Source organism: Eleginops maclovinus, chromosome 17 (genome assembly GCF_036324505.1).
Source record: "Eleginops maclovinus isolate JMC-PN-2008 ecotype Puerto Natales chromosome 17, JC_Emac_rtc_rv5, whole genome shotgun sequence".
Lineage (NCBI taxonomy): Eukaryota > Metazoa > Chordata > Actinopteri > Perciformes > Eleginopidae > Eleginops > Eleginops maclovinus.
In genome coordinates this window covers 357,904-385,832 of record NC_086365.1, presented here as the reverse complement: position 1 = coordinate 385,832, position 27,929 = coordinate 357,904, and the positions used below count along the sequence as shown (strand labels likewise).

At 42.4% G+C, this 27,929-nt stretch overlaps 1 protein-coding gene across 1 annotated transcript in view; it reads right to left on the bottom strand.

The window, feature by feature from the left end:
* Window positions 1-27,929, bottom strand: part of cog5 (component of oligomeric golgi complex 5) — a 71,344-nt gene that overhangs the window by 4,021 nt on the left and 39,394 nt on the right. Inside the window, exons 8-15 of the mRNA XM_063905496.1 lie at window positions 26,295-26,454; window positions 24,503-24,615; window positions 24,333-24,410; window positions 22,385-22,466; window positions 19,978-20,182; window positions 3,356-3,517; window positions 1,806-1,905; window positions 1,524-1,634 (exon numbers count right to left, since the gene is read on the bottom strand). Of these exons, the coding sequence (XP_063761566.1) occupies window positions 1,524-1,634; window positions 1,806-1,905; window positions 3,356-3,517; window positions 19,978-20,182; window positions 22,385-22,466; window positions 24,333-24,410; window positions 24,503-24,615; window positions 26,295-26,454 (1,011 nt within the window). The remainder of the gene's footprint in view (window positions 1-1,523; window positions 1,635-1,805; window positions 1,906-3,355; window positions 3,518-19,977; window positions 20,183-22,384; window positions 22,467-24,332; window positions 24,411-24,502; window positions 24,616-26,294; window positions 26,455-27,929) is intronic.

Sequence of the window (27,929 nt, the reverse complement as noted above, 5' to 3'; positions counted from 1 at the left end):
TACAACACTGGAGCATCATCAGCTGACTGTAAAGACTTCTGATGAAAAGACACGTGAGCAAGCGCCTGCTCTCATATTACTGCCCTAACACAAACCTTGCTCTATCAGTTTGAGGAGCTTTGCAGACGTGCAGACATGTTCCACAAAGGGAAGGAACTAAGGAAGCTCTTTAGTGAATCAGTGAGAGGGGAAGATTTGAAAGGCTCATGGATAAATATTGAATGCTGGAGTGATCTGTTGTGTTAATCCGGTGGGCTGCTGTGCCTGGACCCCATACATGTTTAATGATGGAGGCTGAAAGCACACACTGCTCCTGTGATCCCACTGTAGCGTCCTTTGCCCTATGTGTGTGTGTTTCTGTGGTTATGCAATATCTCTTTACATGAGAAATATATCCCAAATAGTTATATATATATATATATATTTGTACATTTATGTGCTTTACTCATTTAGTCAAAACATTTTTATTTATTTGTATTGTTTTTATTTTTTGGGGCTTTTTGCCTTTAATCGGATAGGAGAGTGACAGGAAAGTGGGAGAGAGAGTCGGGGTGGGATTTGAACCCGGGTAGCCGGTGTACGGTGCAGGTGCCCCAGCCAGTTGCGCCACGGCCGGGGCCATTTATTTGTATTCTGACCTGAAGAGAATGAGGTTATGTGTTTGTTAGTATTGTGTTGTGTGACCATGCCGACTGTTTGTCTTGTTGTTGTAATGTATCATGTATTATATGATCTGCACAACTGTAATGTGACACTGTCAATCACAACCGCTCTGTCATCCCTGTTCATTTGTGTACGCAAATCAATAAACCAAGTTTATTAAAAAAAAAACAAGTCTATGAGAAAATGATCTTACTTTTCACCTGATTTCTTAACTCAGTAAACATTTTCCTGACAATTATGGTCTCATTCGCAAGGGTTAAGTCTTCCTCAATAAAGCATGATATTTAATACGTATATTAAGGTAACATTTAAAGTGATGACACTTTTTAGGTGTAATTAATAAAGGTTGCTAACACAAAAAAAAAGAAACATTAGAAAGATATGAATCATCACATGCAGTCAGAGAGCAGTGTGTGGAGACGGCACCTTACACCTGTAGACCATCTTAAAGATGCAAACATCGACCAATTAGGATCCAGGTCAGATGAGCAACCCACATCGATGTCTTCTAAATAACAGTTAAGTACTTTTCCTTTATGTGATACAGACCCTGTGCAGTGAAGCTACATGCAAGTGCAGTGGCTTGCATGGGATTACAAATCATTGAGATTTGGTTCTGTTTAATCTTTTATTTCCAGAGACTGACCGTCTACATTTTTATTTTAAATTGACATAAATATTATGTTAGAAACATTTTGTAAGAAAAGTAAATCACTGAAGTATGCTGTTTGCAGATATATTCACGCTGTGCGTTTGAAGCTGTGTGAGCCCAACACCTGACCCAATCGTTTGCTATTCACACACATCTGACACGTGTCGGGGGGGTGTGATACTGGTGAGTAGACGGGCAGGACTCTGACCTTGCTGACAGCCTGCTGCAGACGGTACAGGGAGTTGACCACAGCCACATTCCTCCTCTGGCCCTCCGTTAATGGACCAATCACCTGGCTGCATTCCCCCTGAGTGCACAGCTGCAGAGAGACACACAGGGAGCAGTGCATTGTGGGCAGACGGGACACAATATAAAACCAATTGCAATAAATCACACACTTGCGTATTTCTCTATCAATTAAAACACATTTGATGGTGTCATGGACTCATGAAGACACAGAGACGGAGTGTGAGACGCAGACTGTCCTCACCAGCTGCTCACTCTTCACACAGAACAGTTGCACTGTCTTGGCAGCGTTCCTGGACACAGCCAGAGTCAGGATTGGATCTACTGATGCTACATTCAGCTCACTGCAAACACAGAAATAAATACACAGAAATTAAAACAGAAATAAGACACATTTGCAAAACATTCAAATAATGTAACCACATATTACCACACTGATGACGTATTTCTGGTCAGACATTGAAACCTTACATTACTGCTATCAATACAGAGATTCATATTTTATTTGATTGGTGATTTATAATTGGTGAACAAAAAATATTTTTCACTGTGTCCTCATCTGGGCTTCACATGTGCTGCAGTGTCAAGAAGCGCTTCAAAAACAAATCTAAGATCAGATTTATTAACAAACTCAACCACAGCAGACAGGGCTGAGAACATGACACTGCAGCAGTAACTGAGAGGCTCACACTGCATCTAAACAAGTTTTTAGTTTTTATTTGGTCCTAAACCAGCAAAACCATTTACAATCATACACCTGACTGCTTAAGACAGTAGAATAGCTAGACATTATTGTCCTTCAGTTCTATGATCTTGCAAATGTAATGATTTATTTTTGGCCACTAGGGGGCAGTGGAAAGACATGTTTTAGTAGATTTGGGAAATTTGATATCAAATAGTTGCTTATTTAAACATTCAGGATTTACGGAGAATAAATGATAATGGTTATATATATATATAACCATTATCATTTATTCTCTCTCTCTCTCTCTCTCTCTCTCTCTCTATATATATATATAAATAATGTACACTAAATAATCTGGCACCTCTTAAATCAGAAAAAGTGCACAATAAAATCAGTTCAAGCTTAATTTGACTATTTTCTTTTCGTCATAATATTATTTTTTAAATAAATGTTTTGTTATGATACTTGTGTGGTGAAATGTGATATGTTGACAGCTGTAGTTGCAGGAATCATATGACTATATATATACCAGACTGTGCTGCAGCAGTGTGTCTTGACACACGGATGGTTCAGGCTCCAGCTTCTTTATACGGCTTACATTTGAATTTTCGTTCAAGTTCCTCTTTTATAGTTTTATATTGATTATGTATTTTATTCATTAATCATTTTTTATGAATAAATATGTATGTGTATTATTGTGTGTGTACAGTCACTGCTTCCTGCTGTCCTGGTTGTGCAGGATGACTCCTCTTATGGAGGTGTTATGGCACTGTCCAGCAGTGGCTCAGTCAGTAGGGGCTTGGACTGGGAATCGTATGGTTGCCGGTTCAAGTCCCCGAGCAGACTTGAAATATGGAAAGTGGAATGCTACTTGGAGAGGTCCCAGTTCACCTCCTAGGCCCTGCTGGGGTGCCCTTGAGCACGGCACCGGACACCTCCAATCCCCCCTCCCCATTGCTCCTAGTACTAGGATGGGTTAAACGCAGAGGACCAATTTCACTGTGTGTGCTCTGCTGTGTGCATGTATGTGACAATAAAGAGGGTTTCATCCTCCAATTCTATCTAATACCAGTCTGTAAGGCAGACAATCTTTTATATATGGTGCTTGCCTGCTGATGGTCTTGATGATGCTGTCCAGCTCGTCGTTGGAGGGGGGGTTTCGGCCCCCCATGGGGAATACAAGGTTGATGGGATCAAACAGGCGAGAGAGGGACTTGGAGAGGTAGGCAGCCTCGTATGGCTGCAGAGAGTCCTTCAGAGTCTTCTCTGGGCTGCACACGCACACGCACACGCACACACACAGTTTATCTACTGTTGACATATAATATCCTCTAAAGGGCCCTAAAAACCTGTGCTGACAATAATTAATAGAGCATTTACAGTGTGTGTGTGTGTAAGTGTGTGTGTGTGAGAAAATACAGCGGCAAGCTTTGGAACAAACTCCCCTCTCCAACAGAAACAGGAAATCAACGGTCTCAAATCAGCATCTCTTATATAAAAAATAATAACCCAAATAAAACTCCGAAAGTCTTTACTGGCGTTTCTTTGTTGCAAACGTCTTTTTTAAATTTTTTTATCAACTTTCTTTATTGGAAGCAATTAGACAAACAAAACAACAGAGCAGTGTCACAGAGGACTTCCATTCTTTCATTTTCCCCGTCTTTTTATCCCTCCCACAATACCACACCACCCAAAGGAGAACGCTTCTCAGTACACAAAATGTAAACAGTACAAAATAAATACAACAAATAGAAATAGAAAATAGTAAATGAAATTAAAATAACAATTAAAAATCAAATAAATAAAAATAAAAAGGGGGGGCGCTCAGTCGTCACAGTCAGGCAGGGATGTCAGAGATTCAATATGATTTAAGCAAGGTCTCCACGTTTTTTCAAAAGAGCTTAAGGAGCAGTTGAGGGAAAACCTAAGGTTTTCGAGTCTAATGGACAGTAACATTTCTTTCACCCACCTACTATGAGACGGAGGCTGAGAGTGTTTCCAATTGAGGAGTATAAGTCGCCTGGCTAACAGGGTGGCAAAGGCTAGAACAGTCTGTATAACTTTAGAGGCGACAGGCTGCAGGGGGGCACCAAACAAGACCAAGAGAGGATCTGAAAGGATAGTAGTATTATATGCTGTACTAAGAGTTTTGAAGACTTCGGACCAGAATGTGGCGAACGTAGGGCAGAGACAGCACATATGGGAATGGTTGGCTGGGGATTGTTTGCACCTATTACAAGAGTCAGTTACATTGGGGTCGATCCGAGATAGCCTCAAGTTAGTGTAGTGAACTTTGTGCACAACTTTACACTGTAGGAGGCCGTGCCTTGCACAGATTGAAGAGGAGTGAACCAACCGTAAAACTTGTTGCCAATAATCATCGGGCAATGTGATTCCAAGCTCCTGCTCCCGAGAATCCTTGGGGCCGGACGCTGGGCTGTCAATAGCAGAACTGATAAGGCTGTATATGCTAGAAATTAGCCACTTTTGTTCGGGATCAAGAGCCAATAACAAGTCAACCAGGGTTTCTGGGGGACGACTCTGGAATTTGGGGTTCTGATTCTGGAAAAAATGCTTTGTCTGAAAAAAACGAAATAGGTGGGTTCTAGGCAGGTCGAATTTCTTTGAGAGCTCAGGGAAGGACACAAAAGTCCCTTGGTTAAAGAGGTCCCTAAATTTAGTTAACCCTTTGTAAAACCAAGTCCGAAAGGCCATATCGGTGCAAGAGGGCAAGAATAGGTGATTATTTACAATGGGGGAGAGTTCTGAGGCCCTATGGAGGCCTAGGCTGTTCCTAACTTGAATCCAAATTCTAATGGTGTAAGTTACCACTGGGTTTGAGGTGAAAATGCAAATTCCATATCCACCCACGCATTGTTAAACCAGTATAAAAGTTTATGAATATTACAGGACTAGTAGTAGTGTAGGAAATTGGGCATTGTCAAGCCACCAAGAGCCCTTGGGAGCTGTAACACTGATCTGATGCTTGGATTTTTATTGCCCCAGAGGAAAGAGCTTATTAGTTGATCGAGCAATCTAAAAAAATACTTGTTAAGAAGGATGGGAAAAGATAAATAGAAACTTGGGTAAAACAACCATTTTAACCAAATTAACACAACCCACTAGGGATAATGGGAGTCCACACCATCTGACAAAGTCCAGTTTACCTCTCAAGGAAAAGGCGATCAATTGCGTCAGTAATATGCACCCCCAAATATTTAAACCCGTCTGTAGCATATTTGAAAGGGAGAAAAGCTGAGGGTTTACTTTTAGCTGCAGAATTGATGGGAAAAACTTCACTCTTGTGGAGTTTAAGTTTATAGACTGAATAGGACCCAAATTTGTCGAGGATATCTAGAACCACGGGAAGAGAGGCAGCTGGATTAGACATGTATAAAAGGAGGTCGTTGGCATATAACGATAATTTATTAACTTTCCCAGCTCTGGTGATGCACTCAAACCCACCTGGTGCTCCTTTTTTATGTGTAGGGACCCTAGTCATGCCACTGCAGATATTTGGTGCTATTTCGAGCAATGTTAGCAGTTAAAAAATGCCGTTTTGGAAGCGTTCTGCGCACTGCCTCGATCGAATGCACTGTAAGCCATTTTGGCTATTAGCGTAGCTCCCGGTTTTTCGGGCAAGCTCAATACTGGTTGATGAATGAAAAAAACAATCTGGAGGGCTTACTTGATCAGTTTTCATGCAAACAAAAGACACTGGGGTCAATTTTCGCCGGACTATCCCTTTAAGAAACTCTACTGCAGGATAGCACAGAGATAAAAGCAAACAAAAAGAGGTAATAATAGCTGTGATGTTCTGATGTTTATCTGGGGAAAGGGAGACCTCTAGTGGTGACTACTAACATAATGTTTATCTTATACTATCAGTCTTGCCGTAGTTTGATGATGCATGGTGAAGCAAATGGTCACATATGTTTCTCTTTTGACTTTGGTTGGCCAGAAAACACGTTTGCCTGTAAGTACGGACTCATACAGTTATCTTGACATTGAGTATAAAGATTATCAGTAATGAATAAAACCTTTGTTAATCAAAGTTCGTTCGAAATGTGTATATTGATCGTATATGCTAACCGCTAGCATCGTAATGGAATTTCCCATATAACCTAACGCATTTGTTGCTTTACGTTTTAAACAGTCCATGCAACAATATTGTTCTTGAACAACGTCTGTAACCGAATGCAATACTGAGAGATATATTATTTTATCTGTCTAGTTTTACTGTAAAACTAGACAGATAAAATAATAAATTAAAGTGCTTCCTGATTAAATTTGGAAAGGATACAAGCTGTTTCAATCTTTATTTGACTTGGGGAAACTGTTAGCGATCTGCCGAGCTGATGTAGCAGGCCAGACCGCGCCACGCACACACTGACGCGGGGGCAGAACAATAGCAATAATTGAATAAAGTGCCTAGCGAGGCAGCGCCTGATATAGGATAGGTGAGCAGTGCTTAATTTGTCAATCATAAGGTGCCGGAACGCAAAGTACATGACAGCTCAGGGATGACGAGACGCGTACAGGTCCCGGAACGTATACATAAAAGGTGCTGAAAACAACATGAAAATGTCCACTTGCAACGCTGTGGGACATACAAGCCTCGATTTCAAATAGTATCCATGGTATAAATGTTATGACGATAATTTACAATTATTTTAGGAAAGTACGCACAACGCACAACAACAACACATCACCACAGGTGGGACTTCAGTATACAGCCAGCAATCAATTTCTCAACAGGTTTAACGTGTAAAAAAAATATTTATTATTCAAAGATTGGCACGGCGGCCTATTAATAGACAGTATGTTTGCTCACCATATTTAGTTGTTTAAAACACCCCACATCACGAGCATGTCCGGATTGTCCTCCATCTCTTTTTTTCTACTTTTACTGCGTGTGTCTGTGGCAGTTCTGTGTCCTTTGGCCACCCAGGACCTCACGTACGGGACTGGATTGAATTTAGCCAGGGGGGGTCCAACAAGATTTAGGAAGAGTAAAGATGACATGGTGGATGTGAGCAAAGAGCTACGGTTGGGAGTGCAAATCAAGTTCATTTGTGAAAATCCGCGCTCACATTCAGCACTTGCAATTGGAATGCTGTTGACAGCAACAAGTAACTCCATCAGCTCATCGGGGGGGTCTTTGCCATCTGAGTCTCTGTACCTTCTGTAGGCCCGTATGACTGCGCGCGGGTTGGCAATGTTGAAGCGCTGACACAGTGACTCGACCTCAGTCTCTCCATACAGCGCACCTGCGTCCTCGGGCCAGTATTGTGCGTAAAGCACCTTCAACTCCTCAATGAACTTGTTATATCCAGTTTTATCTGGCATCCGGCCTCCTTGAGATAACATACGGTCCTCCAAGTTCTTGGCCACAGTTAGAAAAAACCATAGACTGTATATATTGATGGACAGAGGTTCGTCCGTTAAGTGAAGCAAGCGCTAGTCCAGAGCCCCCTGGTGGCTGGCTGCAGTACAATGCGTAGCTCCGCCCATTCCCATGTATTTTCAATGGGCAAGTAACCAACTTTCTATGTCACTTTTCTCACCTAAAACAAATTTTGCATCCACAACTTTTTATTCGAAAAAATAGCTTTCAAGGTGCTTCACATCACACCATTTTTCTTTTTCCCGAGAAATTATTTTCTTTAATGTTATTTTAATAAATATAAAAGGGGCGTGGTTACACTTTGATTGACAGTGCAGCCGCTTGCAACCTCCTTCAACATTTCATTTCATTCAAAGTAGCTGTAGGCTCGGCTGTAGTGGTGTTCTTTTGTCAGGCAACTCATATTTGTTTTATTTGCTGTTATTACTTTACATTTATATATTGACAGTCATGTCGTGTTGTGCTGTTGATTGTACTAACAGGCCATCTCAGGGGAGCTCTGTGCAGTTTTTTCGGTAAGTGAATATTAACTTAATATTAGCTAGCGAACTCATTAAAATGACGGTAGCGATAGCTTAGCCGCTAACGTTAGAAAGTTAACTTAATTTGACAGTAATCTATAGATTTTCGGACATCCTTGAAAGGATTATGGTCATATACCAACGAAAAACAGATAGATTTGTATGTTGAAGACGATGTTGTATAGTTTCAGCCAGTTTAGCCCCAGAGAGTCGGACTCGGCCTGTGTGTGTGGTGGGGAACGGACGGAGAAGGGGGCGTGTTTCACTCGATAAGGGGCGTGTTTCACTCGATGAGTGGGCGGGTCTGATCGCGACCTCCTCTTCACTGCGCATGCTTCAGATTCTACTGCGCAAGCGTACTTCGAACTGGCTCCAAATTTTCAAAGATGGCGTCGCCTCGGTTGCTTCAATTCTATAGAACACAGCTGAATGGAGCCACTCTGTCCATCTATATATACAGTCTATGGAAAAAACTGCTTGGGGTCGAGTGATCTGTCGCTTGATGTTCCTCCATTCAGCGTGATGCCATGGAAAGAGTTTTCCTCAATTCCCCTTTGGCTCAGTTCAGTGTAGCGACCTGGCCGATCCGACATGGCCTCAAGTACCCTGATTTCCCGACAAATTGACTTGTGTGCTGAAATGATGGTAATGTCTCGTTTTTGAAGCTCGACTGAGAGCTCAGATAATTCTTGCAATGCATCGCACATTATGCCTAAATTGTTCACAAACGCATGCGAAGATAAGCGCATAGCAAGCCCACTGTATGTTTGCTTTGTGACACTGTTACGGGAGGGATCTTCTGATGCAGTTTTGAAATGCTTGTAAAGTGCTGGGTAGTTCTTCCACACTGCTTCAACGGTTCTAAAACTTGATGCCACCCATCTAGTGTCTAAAATACGACCTATTTTGCATAGCTGAACATCCAAGCTCTCAGCTGACTCTCTCAGCTCCATTCGATTTTTGTTAGATGTGCTATACAGTGCATATATCTTGTCCATCAATATTTTAAAGTGATTTATAGCACCCATCTCTTTCACTACGTCTGCGACTGCAAGCTCAAGCCTGTGGGCTGAGCAGTGCCACACAGTAATGTTGGGAAACATGGCCTGGAGCCGACTCCCCACTCCGCTTTTACGCCCTAACATAACCGAAGCACCATCACAAGTTACTCCAATGAGGGTCTTAGAGAGAAAATCCTGTGTCAAATGCAGGCGCTCCAGAGCAGACAACAGTTTGTGGACAATACCTTGAGCAGTTAGATCATCTAGCTCTACGAGTTCAGTAAAAATGTTTGTAGGCTTGTCCATATCGGGCAACTGAGCCCTAATGTATATTATCAAGCAGCTCTTTTTGCTTAAACTGGTTGACTCATCCAGTATTACACTGATTTTGGGAGTGCACTGTACTATTTTTTCAAACAGTTTTCTTTTCATTTCTTCAGAAATATGTTTCTGTATGTTTCCACATGCAACATTGGAATGTAAAATTCTCCCCATATCGAGTCCATTTAATTCTTGGCAATCAATCTCCTGTTCGAAGCCATATGCGGGACGGTGGCGTTTAGCCTCCTTGTACGCCGTGCGAAATACGCGAGCTGTAGTGGCCATCTGTTCAGACTGACTATTAATTATAGATTGTCCTAAAGTGTCCACTTTTGCCTTTTCGAGAATGTTTGCTGCTGCTAGGTGAGCCTTGGTACGGGCATGTTCAAATACCTTTTTTCTAAGTGCGCGTTGCTGTTTTATAATATCTGAAGCAGATGAGGTTACTGTGCATAAAACCCACTCTTTTGCCAGTTTCATCCCCGACGTCTTCTCTGCCCCCAAAGTCCCCACCGCCTTACACGTTGTGCAACCCAAACCTGATTTTCCCCTAAAAAGCCAGGGATAGTAAGTCTGCTTCACTTTTAGCTGAGCTTCTGTCCAAGCAGTTGTGCATCCCATCCCTGACCTGTCGCTGGACGTCCCACACTCCTCTACACTCTCCTCTCCTACTGACTCTTCCTGCTGTAAGCCTGATGTCGCGGTTCCACTTGCCTGCTCCAGCTGTTGTACCGGGCTAGTTGATGCCAGGGTACCCACCGGTTGCTGTTGGTGGTCCACCTGGCCGACGGTAGCTGGCTCCTGCTCCGGCTGGCGGTGAACCTGACCCGCTGCTGACACGGTGCCAGCCTCCTGCCCGGGCTTGGCTAGCTGTCGGTTAGCTAGCTGGCTAGCTGTTGCGGCGCTAACCTCCTCCTGGTTTTGACCATCAACATGACCGCTGCAGCTGCCCTCGTCGCTGCTTGTGGAGGCTTTTCTGACTCGTTTTGAAGTGTCTATTACCTCTTCCTTCTTTTTGAAGAAAGACAGTAAATTTAACTGTCTTTTGGACATGCTTGCATTTAATTAGTTTCTTCCTCTCTGCGAAGTGCTCCTCATGTGGCGAATTTCAAAAGTGAACGCAAAAGTTTGTCCGTTGGTCCAGCTTTTCAGTGCGTCAACACAGATCTCCGACTCTTTCAAATCTTAATCTTAATAAACGACATGAAATTCTTGGGATTTTTTTCTGTAAATTAATATCTGTATATTTTATTTCATTTTAACCATTTTTTTATTTTTATTTTTTGTGAGAGGTACCGGATCTGCCCAAATAGGTGCCGGAACACAGGGTGGCCAAAATGAAGAGGTGCCGGATCCTGTTCCGGCAGGATCCGGCTCAAATTAACCACTGGGTATGAGGTATGCACATCAGCCAAACCGTCTCATTGAAACAAACATAACATGTTTACCATCTTAATCGGAACAGAAAAAATGTTTATAACATCACATGCAGCGACCACACTGTGCAATTGGAAGTAAACAAAGTCCCCAACGTAACAAAGAAAAATACATGGAGTCTCTATGCACGTCGCTCCCGGAGCATACTGAGAGTAAGCACAACTCACGCGCCGACCCGTTTCCATGTTTACGACGACGCTCGTTCAAGGTGTCCGCGTAGCAGTGAGTCCACGGGGCTGCATACAGTGGCAGGAGCAGACGGCTTCCTCCAAACAGACGGAGGAATACAGTCTTTTGGAGAAACCCTCAGTAGTGTGTGGCTGCTGGTGTTCCAGTTTAACTGGTGGCGTTTGTTTACCTTTTCCGCCAGATGTTGTGGTTGCCAAGTTCGTCATTTTCACGTAACTTGTGTGTCTGAAGTGTGACCAGGCAACGTAGAAAACCTCGGCGAAAATACGTTAACTTCACCAGTTCATGTAAAATGCGCATGTCGAACTGAGCTACCGACAACAACACAAAATATGCTGGCCAAAAAATAAAAATGAAAATAAACAATATTCATAATCCAGCAACAGGATTCGAACCCGTGCATTTGGGTAATATATGTCAACCATGAATGTTACTCACTACGCGACCGGCTCAAACAACGCCCTGGTTGAACCATATAAGTCTTGTCAGCTTTTGTCAGCTGTTTACAAATCACAGTTTAACATGGATGAAATAAGCCCAGTTTCCTAACTATAAATTTAAATTTAAATATTGTTGTACGTAAACTTTTTTCGTGATATTCACAATTTAACACAGGTAGACGCTGCAAGCCTCAAAAACAAATGCAAAAGCCAACGGTTACAGACAAAACATAAGCATGGCCACCTCAAAGTATATTGGTTTGTTTTTTTGCCTAAAATGTGCATATAGTGACCATTACAAAGCACATATCAAACGCTATGAAAATAGCCGCTCTGAGATACGAACCCAGTCATGCTTTTAAAAGGTATTAATCCACTGCCTTACCGCTAATGGCCAGAGCTATCGTTCAGACGATGAAAAAGCAAGTTGAATATTTCATGTTGACACAAATTGCTTGTAGCTGTTCCCAACAATTGGGAAAACAGTAACAATGACATTGAAATTGATAACTGGATGAAGTCAATTAGCAAATTAGGTGGCAAAGGATATATATAGCTGTTTAGACACTTTTGACTTGTAGCGAGTTTGGTGATTCAGAGAGAGAGAGAGATAAAGATAGAGAGAGAGAGTGAGAGTGTGTTGTGTGCTGTGAGAAAGGTTTTTGAAATGGACCCACGATTGGTGAGGGAGGTAGAAGTCTTCCTGAGGCATAATGCCTATTCTGTGGGCTCCACGTCCAAGGAGTGCTTTGTAATAAAGAGAAGATGCGAGAATTACCGCATTAAGGGTAAGTGATAGGGCTTGTCATTTCAAACTATACTTCACTCATTTAGATTTACTAATACGAAGGGCCCATCAGATGGGCTGCTTCACCACATATACCATTGAAGGAAACAGGGTGACCCTCTCACCAAAGTAGTCACCTCGCCAGAGGAGGCAAACCAGGTGTTTGTGGGTTTCCATGCTAGCGAGCATGGAGGCCATTGTGGCATGGAAAAAACGGTTGATGCCATTGCCTCATGGTACTACTGGCCTGGGATGGAGAAGGACATAAGAAAATGGGTGAGCTTTATCTGAATTTGTAAGGGATCTCTGTGCATGATTTACTTTCACAACAATTATATGCATTTCCATATTCACTGTTGACTCCTCTGTTTAGATATCTGAGTGTCCCGAATGCCAGGCCAGAAGGAATGTCTTGAAAATTAAGAAGGCCTACATCCCAATTGAGGTGACTGAATAAAAATATTATTTTTTTCGCCCAAGAGTGAGGGCATATTTCCATATAACGTGCCCTCTTTCCTTAGATAAATGAGCCACTAGAGCTTAAGGGGATGGATTTGGTGGGCAAACTGACCCCAACAGCAAAGGGCCACCAGTACATCTGCGTGATGATAGATTATTTTACGAAGTGGACAGAGGCTTATCCACTGCAGAGTATAAATGCCAATGAGGTCACTGAATGTATTCTAGACTTTTTTTTACAAATTCGGTGCGCCCAAAAGGATTTTGACCGACAATGGATGTGAGTTTTTCAAATCGGGAAAGCACACCTTTTCATGCCATCTGTGTCTTCATTCTCATGGGGTCTATATTCACGTTTCAACCTTTTCTGTCAGATCAACTATCAAATATGTGACAAACTGGGGATCAAAAGGAGTTTGTGCTCGCCCTACCATCCCCAGACAAATGGTTTGGTCGAGAAGATGAATGGGACTATTCAAAGGTATTGTAAATTCATATGGTTTGTTTTTTTTATACACTTTCCAATCCTATAAGTGACTTTGTTGTGTATGTATGACCTTGCAGGACCTTGACAAAGTTGGTGGCGGAGAAACCTAATAGTAGGGACAGCCACCTCCCGGCCACACTCTTTGCACTCAGAACCAAAAAGCAGCTGACAACAAGGTTCTCACCTTACTTTCTGATGTTTGGTCGGGAGGCCAGGTATCCCACTGAAGTTCCCGAAGCATACAAGGTGTGTAGTAAAGTGCTCCATGTATGTGTTGTGTGTATGAGATTATGAAGTTTGACTGCATGGATGCCCATCTGATGTGCTGAAATTGTGCCATGTGTATTCATTGTTGCCACAGATAACATTTGGAGCATTTGGAAGACCTTGCTGGTCAGGAATCCCCTGTCACCAGGTGTTCAAAACCTACCTGGGCACTACACTACTGCCCAGGAGAACACAGAAAAGGTAAGGGCGAAAATGAAGTGGAAGAGGGAGGAGCAGGGCCATGATGACTACTTCAAAGTTGGCGATAAAGTGTTGCGGCAAAATATAAGGCAGGAACAACGAAAGGGCGGGAAGATGGAGTCGTCAATGCTCGGGCCATTTATAATCGTCAGCATGGATGGAGAAAGTGCTGACATAATGTCAAAGAAGGGCAATAAAGTAAATATAGACCAACTCGGCCGATACATAGAGCCAACACCACGTGTGCCGCATAAATGGCAAACTGGTTCCCCATCCACAATTACTGACCCATCCCCACCTCAGTCCCCATCCCCACCTCAGTCCAGCCCTACATTTCCACAAGTACAAGAAATACAATCACTCTGACACTCTGGAAACTGGTAATGATGGACTTATTTTGTCGATTGTTTATGTTGTCTATTACTGCAAGTCATTTGCCAACATTTCTCACCACTGTGGTTCATACAATTTGTGGAGCAAGATAGGCCTATATAAATTGTTCTCCCGAAACCTGTGGGAGCACCTTGGTCCTGGGACCCTTGTGGAAAGTGAGGTGAGCAAAAGTTTGGTGTTTGGGAATTGGCATTTCCCATAACATTTAACATTCAATTTCATTACAGATCATAAATGTGTACCTCACCACAACGGTGAGGGATTTGAACAGATCAGGCAAACGGGCATATTTAGACTCATTCCAAATGAGTGCCATTTGGCAAAGAAAATACAAAGGCCAGAGGAGGGTAAGTGATAATAAATGTAAGGAGTTAGTCAGTGTCATTGCACTATATTGCATAATTGCAGGTGGACCCCATGGATTATGATGTCATGGTGGGAGCGGTTTGTGGTGAGAACCACTGGACACTCACAGTAAGGGGCCTTGGCTATATTTAGATTAGATTACACATAACTCATGTTGATGTAATTGTTCCTTATATATCTGGTGCTATTGTCTAGGCCAGGGGTGCCCAACCAGTCGATCGCGGTCTACCAGTCGATGGCGGGCTGAGTTCCAGTCAATCGCGAGAAAATGTTGTGTGTAGGCTATCCTCCTACTGTTGTGTAAAATAGGCCTACATTAAAACTTCCAACTTAAAACATTTTAAATAGGCACAATGAACTGCTGATCGCGTGAAGCAGTGTGTAGATTTGTACAGCTATAGTAAGGTAGATCAGGCATAACCAAAGAAAAAATCTCACATGCTTCTTTCTATCCGCGCGCGCAGGGTATGGTTGCTAGGTTCTAACTAAGGACTCGGAAGGAAGCGAGTAGCTTGACTAGAGCGAGTGGATACTACCATGGCGGCAGAATGGCTAAAAAATCTAAAACTTATCATTTTCATTCAGAGTGGGAGGAGGATTATTTTTTCGTGTATTCGAATGCCAAGTCCATCTGTCTTATCTGCAATGCAAATGTGACTTTACCAAAGAAAGGGAATTTGGAGCGGCATTTCAAGACGGTCCACAAGAGCTACGATACAAACTTCCCAGCTAACACTGCGCGCCCGAAAAGTCAAGGACTTGAAAAGTCAGCTAGCAGCACAACAGTCCATTTTTACCAGGCCCAATACCACGAGTAAGGCTGCAACCATAGCTTCTTATCGTGTCTGTCGTGTTCTTGCAACAGGAAAGAAATCTTTCAAGGATGGTGAGATTGTGAAAGAAGCGTTCATGGAAGCCACAGATGCGCTTTTTGCCGATTTTAAAAATGGAAAGGAGATTGTGTCTGCTATTCAGGATGTGCAGCTATCAACAAATTCTGTTACACGGCGATGCGAGGGAATGGCGGAGGATGTTGAACAGCAATTGAGGAATGATATTGACACATTTCGATGAATCCACTGATGCTGTGGATGTGGCTCAGCTATGTGTGTTCATTAGAATGGTTTTCGACAATATGAGTGTAAAAGAAGAGCTGCTGACCATTTTGCCTTTGAAAGGGCACACAAGAGGCACAGATATTTTTCAGGTTTTTATGGAATTCGTTAGTAAGAGCAAGTTGCCCCTCTTCAAACTCATCTCCATTACAACCGATGGGGCTCCAGCAATGATTGGACATACTGCTGGGTTCATTGGATTGTGCAAACAGTCTGAATCTTTCCCGGATTTCCTGAATTACCATTGTATAATTCACCAGCAAGGGTTGTGCGGGAAGATTTTAAATATGAAAGACGTGATGGATGTGGCTAACAAGATTGCCTGTTCTGTTCGGGCCAGGAGTCTGCAGAGGCGATTATTCCATGCGCAACTGGAGGAGACCGGTGCAGAACACACAGATCTGCTGCTGCACACAGACGTAAGGTGGCTCAGCAGAGGTACATTTCTGGAACGGTTTTCTGAATTTTTTCAAACCATGCTGAATATGCACAGCTAGAAGACAGTCAGTGGCTCTTGGATTTAGCCTTTCTTACTGATCTGACTGACAAGCTCAATAACTTGAATCTAGAGCTGCAGGGTAAGAACAAATACATCATCAACATGATCAGCTCCGTGAACACCTTTAAAAGCAAGTTACAGCTGCTATCAAGCAGGTTGCAACAGTGTGATCTGCGGAACTTTCCACACATGGACACAGAACTTAAGCGTCAGGGCAAAGACTGTGCGGAGCTTGAGAGTGCACGTTATGATGATCAAGTGCAAAGCATCTTGTCAGAATTTGAGAGGCGCTTTACTGACTTTGCATCCATTGAGCCTGTTGTCAGTTTTCTCAGTTTTCCATTTTGGGAAAATATAGATGTGGATTGTATAACGTCAAAAGTGGCATCACTCTTCAACCTGGATAGCGGTGCTATTGAGAATGAGATCCTCACACTAAATAATGACATTGAGCTCAAATCAAGAGACCTGACACAAATGTCCAATTCTGGAATCTAATGCAGAAAGAGAAGTACCCCAACCTCAGACAAACTGCAAACAATTTGACTGCACTTTTTGGATCAACATATTTGTGTGAGTCTGCCTTTTCACATATGAAAATCATTAAGTCAAAATACAGATCCACCATGACTGATGACCACCTTGTGGCCTGCTTACGGTTAGCACTCAGCTCTTACTGTCCGGACTATGAGAGACTAGCTTCCTCCTCTCAGTGCCAGAAGTCCCACTAAGGTAGAGAACCACTTTTCCAACTTGAATTAGGCATTGTATTAAATGGGTTGTATGTTGTTGTGTTGTTACGGGCCAGTCCTAGGCCTACTTGTGCTTATTCTTTGCACAACCTACATTTACTTCAATAAATGTATTATTATTGTTCAAACTTGATCTTTGTGTCAGAAAATTGTGTTATTATATAGGTGCACAATTAATTGTGCCTACGCTATGGCTTTTGATATGGCTTGGTAGATCTCGACACACTATCAACTTTAAAAGTAGATGCAAAAGAGGTTCAAAAAAGGTTGGGCACCCCTGGTGTAGGCCATCTATCCGCAAGAGAAACACTCCCTCTATGTTGATCTATTTGGGGCTCAGTCTCAAGCACTGAAGAGATGCACAGAAGTCAGCAGGTACGTGAGGGACATGGTGTGGGGAGGGTCCATTTATTTTGGGTGAGGGGTTAGTCACTTTTGGTGTTTAGTCATTCATGAGCCCTCTACTAAACAGGGTTTTCATGAGGCAGCGTGGCCTTAACGTCTCCCACTGGTCATGTGAAAGCATCAAGCACCCACTCCAGCAAGATGCTACAGCATGTGGCGTTATTGCGTGTAAAGTAAGCGAATGTGCCTTTCATCTTCCATCAATTCAGAGAAACACATCACTGGATTTGTTAAGCTTCCATGTATCCTCAACTTATTTCTTGTTAAAGTTGGCAGACATGATTTTAAAACAGAAACTGGTGGCTGGTCCCTTTGATTAGCAGGGGATCAGCCATCTGCGAATGGACATAGCCCAACAGCTCATCACGGAAACGGGTTGGTTTCTAATTTGTTTTCAGTTGTTATTGTCATGCAAGTGCTATTTATTTCATCCAATAACATGGCTATCTGTAATCAGCAGATGATTTGTCTGAGCTATGTCGGGTGTGTGGCGAACATGACACCCATGAGGAATGGGTAAGGCAAGTTTGGAGCACTTGAAGTTGATTACTGTAATGTTTTTATTATACAACTGTCCTAAAGCATATCTTTTTTTTGTGCACGCTTTTTAAAAGCTGGTATCACAGCCTTTGTGTGGGGGAACCACCTGTGGACAAAGATTATTACTGTCCTGCATGTATTTGACGGCCACAAAATAAATAAAGTCCCTTGCCAAACCATGCCTCTATTTGAATGTAGCCAGTGATGAATTTGTAGCCAATTATGACAGTTTTTCTCAATTGGGAACAGCTACAAGCAAATAGTCAATAATAAATATTCACCTGTTGCTTCAACGTCTGGACGGTATGCTATAAACGGTAGAGCAGTGGAATAATACCTTTTGCATGACTGGGTTCGTATCTCACAGCAGCTATTTTCGTAGCGTTTGATATGTGCTTTGTAATGGTCACTATATGCATTTTTAAAGCTAAAAAACAAAGCAATATCCTTTGAGGTGGCCATGCTTGTCTATTGACCGTAACACATGGCTTTTGCATTTGTTTTTGAGGCTTGCGTTGGCAGCGTCTGCCTGTGTCATATTATGAATATCACCAGAGGTGATTTGTAAACAGCTGACAAGAGCTGACAAGATCTCTATGGCTCAAGCACGGCATTGTTTGAGCCGGTCGGTGGCGTAATGAGTAACGATCATGGCTGAGATTTATATTTTCAGTTTTACGGGTTCGAATCCCGTCGGTGGAGTTGGAATATTGTATATATATTTTCTATTTCTTGGCCAGGATATTTTGTGTTGTTTCTGTAGGAGATCTCCACATGCACATTTACATGAACTGGTGATGCTTACATTTTTTCACCGAGGTTTTTTCAATATTGTATGGTCACACTTCAGACACACAAGTAAGGTCAAAATGACGAACCTGGCAACCACATATGATTCGGCTCGTACAGCGTCATATGACGCTCAAGGAGTGGAAAACGCCACCAGTTAAACTGGAACACCGGGAACATCATACTGCGCCCTACTCTTTGCTCGTTATAGAATGCGTGTGCATCCTCCGGAGTCTCAAAAGTGAACGTTCCATCCTCATACGAGACTTGCAGGCAAGCAGGGAAGAGAAGCCTGAATATCACTCCTTTCTGGTAGAGGCCTTGCTTGATTTTGTTGAGCTCACTTTAGATTTATTCATGACTGAATTGAAGTTATAACTGTAATCCGTCACTTTCCTGAATGAATTGTGGTGTTTAAAGGGATATATTAAAAGTTCAACCCGGAGACCTCTTCCATGCGACTTTCTCCCACATCGTCACTACCGGAAGCCGTAAACGTCTTTCTGAAATTAAAATATGATGTTCATAAGCTGCTTAGCTTTTGCAATATTCCCTGTAAATATACAAAAGTTTATAATCAAATGCACAGTTTTACCGTTTCTGGACTAAAACGGGTATATGATCCTAAGTTAAAAACAATACGAGGTAACATGAACATCTGTATGTGGATATTAAATGTGTCTCTTGTTGGGGAGTTTATCATTAAATGTTTGCAGGAACTCCTGGTAAAACGTGTGGTTCATGACGGACCAGTAGCGGTTTTGGGCATTGACGAAGCGGGCAGCCGCCCGGGGCGGCATTTCGTGGGGGGCGGCACGAGCGAGCACTTAAAAAGAAAAATCTGGGCCACAAAGCGGTTTTCAATATATCATATCACTGTGTGGGGAATTCGCCCGGGGTGTAATTGCATGTAGAACCGCCAATCGCCCTTCGCACGAACACGCAAATGGAGGGGTAGTATGTAGGGGGTGGTTTGGCATTGGGCCTGAGCTGTTTTAATGGCTGCCGGCAGCAGCTGATTGCTGGGTGTGCACAGAACACACGCTCCGCTCATTAGTGCTCCCACAGAGACAGTTCCTGTCATCGCTCTCGATACACCTGTTACATCAGCCCCCTCCCCATCTGTGCTACTGATTCCTTTCACATTTGTCCCTTCACCTTCTCACAAGTGGTCTCGACCAACCCCCCCCCCAATGTTAGTATTTTTTGATTGTGATAAAATTATCATTAGTCTTGGATTATTATTATTATTATGATTAACTCGATTAAACTTTAAAAAGATTGACATCACTGATTATATCTAAAGTGTGGTTTACAGTGGATCACTGGTTGTGTTACTTTGTGTGTGCGCTCACTTGTAGTCCTGTTTTCCATGTGTGAAGAGGTCCTGGTTGTCTGACTCTGTGGCGCTTATGTCCAAAGAAGCGTCCATTCCCGCGCCGCTCGTCAGCGCACCCTGCAGGCTGGCGCTGTACTGCTGCAGGCGCCGCCACAGCTCGTTGAACAATCGCAGCAGCTTCGGATACTCTCCTTCAAACGCCTGCTTCAGGAAGGACGAGGCTGGAGAAAAGAGAAAAAGACATACACAGACACTCAGGAAGCTGCTTCTCACATATAATCTTTCTGAGGAAAGGAAAGCGTGAGCAAAGTCATAAAGAAAAATCTGTAAAGCTGTACCAGAACATTTACATCTCTGAGAGCTGAGATACATCCTGTCAACGTCATTCCATTAAAACAAACATAGGTCAAATACATGAATATGCTAAATCAAAACATTAACATTTCATTCAAAAGGTTATTACTTGATACAAATACGTGAGTCAATACATGGTTAGCCTAGCTTAGCTTAAAGGGTAAAGCAGTCAGATAGCTAGGCTGAGAACATACCTTCCCCTAAACCTTAAAAGCTAAAGCCAGGCCTCTTCTGTTTGTTATATACACAGAAACAAAGTAAGATTACAGTGTGTGCTTTTCGAAGGATGTAGGAAGGACGGCAATCAGTCATCATGCTACTCTATTAACAAGCATGTTCTTTCTTATTCATCTTTGTTCCAGAATATCTCACATATTTATATAAACCACACACACACAGTCCACTGAAACACCTTCTTATGAGAAAAGAAAGTGTGTGTGTGGTAGAGAGACAAAAGAAATGTCCAACAACAAAATCAGAAAATATCTCAATCTCATCCTAGTCTGTGTTCCCTTTAAGATAACATATACTTTATTGAGCCATAATTGGGAAAACATTTTCGCTGCAGCAGCATGTAAAACAAATATTGCAAATAATTAGAAATAAAAAAGAGTGGAGAATAAACAATTATACAATATAAACATCTCAGAATAGAAGATAATGGGTTGTCCCCAGAAAGAGAGAAATTGGAACTTAAAAACACATTTCCACCTTCTTTAACAAAGAAACTATTGGATGAGTCAAGAAACAGCAACAACAACGTCCTCAAGAAACTATTGGATGAGTCAAGAAACAGCAACAACAACGTCCTCAATATCACATGCAGGTTTCATTTTGGGGAATCTCCCCCTAAATAAAAACAATCACCAATCAGATATTCTGTGATAAGTTGATGAAGGTAAAGTTAAAGTCAGGAATCAGATTTGTTTATTAGTCCCACAGCCGGGACATTTACATTGTTACAGACAAAGAGGCATCGCAGGAAGACACAGGGAGGAAGGTGCTGGGTTGTGTAAAAGTGGTATTAGTCAAATAAAAGTAAGTCTGGTCAGACTGCTTTACATTCTGTTCATTCCATATTAATACGACAGCACAGTGACAGTGAGGGGAGTGGGGAATACCTGGATGGAATAAATATATACTAACACATACTCATTGGAGCTTTCTGTGTTTGTTGAGTAACAGAATATGCTTGGGAGAATCTGTCCAAGCATATGGTAAATCTATTTGCATCCTCATCAGGACTAAGGCAGAGATCGAAGTCACTCAGTCCAATGGTGGGTGAGAAAATCAATACACAGTCACACACACACACACACACACACACACACACACACACACACACACGCATGGAGATGCATTCACACACCGATTGAAGTGATACATTTAGCAGTGTGTGTTATAATGACTGTGTGAGGTGTGTTTGCATTCATTCGTGACATTGACGTGACGGAGGCAAGGATGGATTACTGCATGGGCCTACAGGGCCCAGGCCCAGGGGCCTTTTCTCGTCGTCACAGGCCCAGGGGCCCAATGACTCTTAATCCGTCCCTGGACGGAGGTGGAAACTTTAAGATCCATTCCAGCTTGGATTTCTAGTGTATGAATCTGGGTAGATACAAGAACTAAAAGAACGTCCTAAACCTCAGAGTTCCATTGTGTTTGTAAAGCCGATAAAACTAAAACATTTCCTCTCTTGTTCTGAAAAGGAGTCAGTACTGCCTGCAGGAATGCAAACATTTATGATCGAGACTGGATTCACATCCAAATAAAGATGGTGTTTTTCCCTCTGACACAATAAGGTGGAACAACAGGCCGCGACTGGTTCAATGAGACGGCTGTGTGCTGATAGCTTCATGAACAACAGGCCTTTCATTACCCCCCCCACCCCATTGATTTCTCTGCTGTCAGCTGAGCTCCTGCTTCAGCCTGATGGTTACTGCTGTCTAAATGAGACCTCCCAGTGGCTGTTTGTTTGGAGCTGCTACCTACCATCTGTTGGAGAGACACGTTCAACATTTAAACTGTTAGGTTAATTAATCTTTCCTCTGAAGGGAGAAGGAGCCTACCTTCAGTCGCTCTGTGGAACTCCTCACTGAGGGTGCTGGTGACATCAATCCAGAAGTTGTACAGGATATCAGGCTGTCCATCCTGTCATCCGGCACACAGAAGAGAGACACGCTGTCACCACAGGTCCTAGCCTTTGTAGGGGACATGAGTTGGCGTTTGATGGGAAACACGTTCAGACTCCGGTTTGTCTGATTCATATTGAAAAGTCTGATGGTCAAGTATCATAGTTATTCTGGAAAGGTAATGAATGGATCCTTTTGTACAGGGTGAGCCTCTGAAAAGAGACTGCCTGAAGACTCAAAACAACATCCGAGTGCATAAATAAATTAGTAAAGAAACCTGGCAAGCGTTAATGTCTCTAAACAGCTAATAAACAGCTCTGTTATGTACTGAGTAAAATGTGTGTTGATGTGCATACATGTAACAAATAATGAGTAAAATCAAGAGTCCTGGAAAATAATAGCATTCACAATATTTAGCAAAATTAATCCTGTGATGATCATGGAAACTGCCATCACTGAGGAATTCACTGCAGACCTTCTTCATCATCATGCACCTTCTGCATGAGTATAACACAGAGCAGACTCAAGGCCTGTGGTCTGTGTAACCATTAAGGCCCACTAGCTCCACTCAGGGTAACCTATAATGCTCCATGATGTTTCACAGCATGCTAACTGGAGATTTGTTTCTGATATTTTTCTGTGGCCCTCTGGTTGATGGCAGTGAAGGGAGATAGTGAAGCTGCACAGCTGAGGAGTTTTGCATTTAGACATGTCATTAGGTCTCCATCTCACACCTCTATCTCTGCAGAGAGCTATGTTTCCATAGCAACAGTCTGCTGCACTGATTTGTATTTCTAGGCTTTGAGGAGTGGGACTGATGAAAGTCATGATGATATGTTAATGACTTCCATCATAACGACCAATCGAACTGAATGTCCAGGAGTTCTGGAGGCTCACTTTCTAACTCCCCTCAACGATTTCTGATTACAAACAACCACTTGTATCAAAGTGCAGCTCCCTCTGGAGACAAGGAAGGCTTCATATTTTCACTGGAATCTCAGAATACCTGGAAAGATAATACAAATGTGTAAAATAGTTCCTCTTTAAGGAGACTAAAGATAAAAGACACAGTTTGCTGCCTGAGACAGCTGTGGTGCAGCAGTGCCAGTATTTACACTAAATGTTCTTCCAGTTCTGTATTAACTTTCATTCATGTGTGAAGACTGATTCCTCATTTGATTCTGCATTCTGCAAATCTCCAGAGCTATCACTGGCCGGGCATGTCTTTCTTTCCCTTTATATTCATCCTTTTAATAACACCACTGTAGGTCATATCTGATATATTTCTCAACTCAGATCTGTACTCATCCATTATTGACACATAACAGAGACAGCAGAGGTTAGGAGATTGGATCTGTATCAGGAGGGAAGCTGCTGGAGTGTGTTATATAGTGCAGTGTGTGATTGCTGATTTTTAGACTAACACAGGATAGTCCCTGTCCTTTTTCAACTGTGAGGTCAGGTTTCATGATGTCAATTTATGTAATGAGAGAAGGAATTAACTGAGGTTTTCTCAGCTGCCCGTGGTCTGAGGGGGACGTGCTGATATAATGGATCAGTAAACCATAGGAACATATCCTCCATTTGCAACATTTTTCAGTTTTGAGAAAATCAGTTGATACTGAAAGCTTTGTCTTGTTTACATAACAACCTTTTCCACAGATGTAATAATAATTATATCATCATTGTCATCATTAAGTTAGCTGGGTCATGTGTACATGGTGGGGTCCTAGAGGTGAGGTGTGTGGATAATGTATTTTGAGTTTGAGAAACATAAACATTTATTAATACCTTGGTGAGCAGACTGGAACCCTGTGCCTGCTCTCTTATTTCCAGCTGTAATTATTACTATTATACCAAGGGCAAAGCAGTGGGGCCCACCCACCTTGATGATCTCATCGATGAAGCACACATGAGTCACAGGGTCTCTCTTCTTCAGCAGGACCTTCTGCAGATGTTGCACCTGGAAAATATGCAGAACATTGCTATGACTTCTGCCCACTTTAACGTGCTGTTCAATCCCTGTGTGTGCAGAGAGCGCCTCAGAGGCTGCACCTGTCTGCAGGCAGCACAGATCTGGTCCATCAGTTTCTCAAGGTTAGTCCACAGAGCGGCACGGAAAGCTGCCGTGTTACCTGGTGTGGGCAGTACTGCTCGGCCCGGGGCCCCTGGGGGACAGAGGGGACACAGAGAAGCATTTAGGATTCTTGGGACAAAGGCCAACGAAAATATATTTTCTGTTGGCCAGCTTAATATTGGTTTTTATTCTGACTCTAGTCTATAGTCATATTTTGTTTAAAGGTCCCCTATTATGCAAAATGCACTTTTTAATGTATTTTATACATAAATGTGACATATTTGAGTGTAAGGAAAAAAGTGTCAGAAAATACAAACCCTCTCTTTTCCTCCTGAGCTGATCCAGATTTGCTATTCTTATTCTTGACCTAATAAGGAAAATGTGGGCTGGCTTTACACTGAACTCCTGGCAACGTCCCGCCCATATGACACCTCCCAACCCATCGTCCCCCATATACAGTCGGCGAGCTGAATCCCCTCTCATAGCTGTTTTGGAAGTAATATGGTCTGTGTTTACATTAGCAAACATCGCTAACACTCAGAGCTAACGCTGTTCTGGAGAGACTATGTGTAATATAAAGATCCTCTCCTTGTGGTAAACCGAGAGAGAGAAACGTTTGAGCTCCATACTGTATCAGAGATAATGCTGGATGTGGTTTGGAACATAATATAGCGTTTAATCACGGCAGCGTTTAGCTGAGTTTCTCCCGGTAGAAAACTCTCTTCAAAGAGATCATGACGCTCCAAAGGGGCGTGGCCAGCAGCAGCTACTTCATTTAAAGCTACAGTCACAGAATCAGCACTTCAGGAACAGGGCTGAAATAGAGGGGGATGAGGCATGCTACAATGGGGGATCTGTTTGGTATTTTGAGCAAAAACACTTCACAGACATGATTTGAAGATAGTAGATATGGCCATACAATATATTGTTCAAATATAGCATAATAGGAGACCTTTTAGTAAAGTCTTACTTGTCTTATTCACTTCAAAAACTATGGAAATACCAAAATCAACATCTTTTTAATCCATTTTTAAACTCCTGCTGATCCTAACCCTAATCCATCAGTGGTTCTAAGCACTCATCACATTGGTCTCAACTCAAGACGTACATATTTAGATTCACCACACACATATCTAGTTTGAACTTGTAAAACCTCAGCCATTTCTTTTACTAGGCCATTAGTTTTGTTCAAAGGTTCCACCAACAGGAAGAGACAGTGCATATGTTTTGAACTATTCAGGGATAGATAATCTGGATGTGTTGCTCTAGTGAGTATTTGGGGCAGAAGGACAGCATGTGTGGTATCGAGTTAAAATTAACTACAGTGTGTGTGTTAATGGTTATGAAGCAACAGAGTGTTTCATGTGTGGCTTTGCTCTATTGGACACAAAACGTTTTAGAAGATACATTCATTGTTGGGTTCGGACTTTTAGTGATTTGATGAGAAAACAAGAACATTGAATATCAAAAAAGTACCATGACAAATTTATCCTTCTGCTATTTCACATTTCATTTAGAGACATAATGCCAGGGGAATGGTCCTGGGCCCACTCGCGTTATCTGGAAGCGTTATGCACATTAATTAGAACAATGATTTGGCCACTTCATCAGAGCCTTGAAAATAACACTCAGCCTCCAGTCAGGATTGACTTTTCTCTGGGGCCATGTGAATCTATTCTGGATAGAGCCTAATCAGAAACTGGGCCACCCTTTGTCCTCTTTTAGAAATAAGGACAAAGTACCCAGAGCCACATCCTGCTTAGGTCTCACCTCTGGGGTTGGTGGGCTGAGTCAGACCCTTGATGTCTAGAGCACTGGTGATGTTGTCCTTTATGGTTGTCCTGTAACCCCCCACCACAGAGCTGATGGTCTCCCTCAGACTACCCAGGTTATAGAAGACCTGGAGTGCTGTGCCGACCTGGGTGGGATTCTGACAGGTGGAAGGAAAGAGGAAGAAAGAAGTGAAGGTGACTGTGGTTCTGTTTTTAACTTGATTAAATCAACACACACACACACACACACACACACACACACACACACACACACACACACACACACACACACACACACACACACACACACACACACACACACACACACACACACACACACACACACACACACACACACACACACACACACACACACACACACACACACACACACACACACACACACACACACACATTCTCACCATGGACCAACTTGTACTTGTATAAAATAGCTTTTCTGTTAAGCTAAATATGGTTCAACTAGTTGTTGAAAGACCCATGCCTAAGCTTTCAGCCATGTTATTGAGCGGCGTTTTTCTTCACAGCTCACTGGAACAGATGCAGACAGGAGGGGGCGCTCTAGCACCTGACTGACATTTATCATCTTTTATACATTCTCTCTAAAAACAAGTAGACGCCGCGTGTTAATCAATGAGTTTTAAGCGAGGATAGCTTTGTTTTGAAACTGAGTCAAGCTAGCTGTTCTCATCCCTTTTCAGTCTTCCTGGTGTGCTAGGCTAACCACTTTTTGAATACAGTTCAGTACATGATGTAGAGACACAGGAATGATTTTCATTTTTCTTATCTCACTTTAGGCAATGGAGTAATTCAGCTTGTTTCCAAAATATCCTCACATCCCCATTACTGCAAAATTAATTTGTTTCTTTCCCTGGTAGGAGCTAGCCTCGGTACGATTCAAGTCAGCTGTACTGTCTGAAGTTACCTTTTCCCCTACCTGCCTGCGGTGGAACGTATTTTAATTTATCTGACACTTTTGAAATCTGTAAAGGAACGGATAAAGTTCAGGTCATTTAGATTTCATTAAATGAACAAAATATTGTTATTTTGTGCTGGATAACATCTACACACCAAACATTATACTTGCATTATAAATTCACAGATTTGAATTACAATCTCAAAGAGAGCCCCTGTGAGGTGGGTTAGAGGGTCCTGTACACATGCATGCATGTGCATACTTGAATGCCCCTGCTTCCACTCAAAAATATATTATCAACAACTTTAACAGAGCTTTTTAGGCCATGGACAACAAGAAAGGGCAGCTGCAAGATGTTACTGTAAATGTGTAAAAAAAACACCTGGTGGTGAAACGCTGAACTCATTCCTTGTTTTACAGACTCATTCCTGCACCACTCTATGGCACTGATTTATGGGCACTATGGGAAATCGGCTGTTACAACAAACCTTTTCTTTTTAAATAGATCGGAAGCTAAGGAAGATCCAAATCAAGCTTCAATTTAGGTTTGCAATGGCAACTTCATATAGTTTATATAGCTTCTGTTGAAAGTTTTGAATGTAATTGTGTTCAGTTATTTTGATATTTCAGACAAATAACGTTAGAGGAGAGGAGGAGTTTTTCTACGTGGGTCAGAGGAGCTCCCACTCAACAGATGGA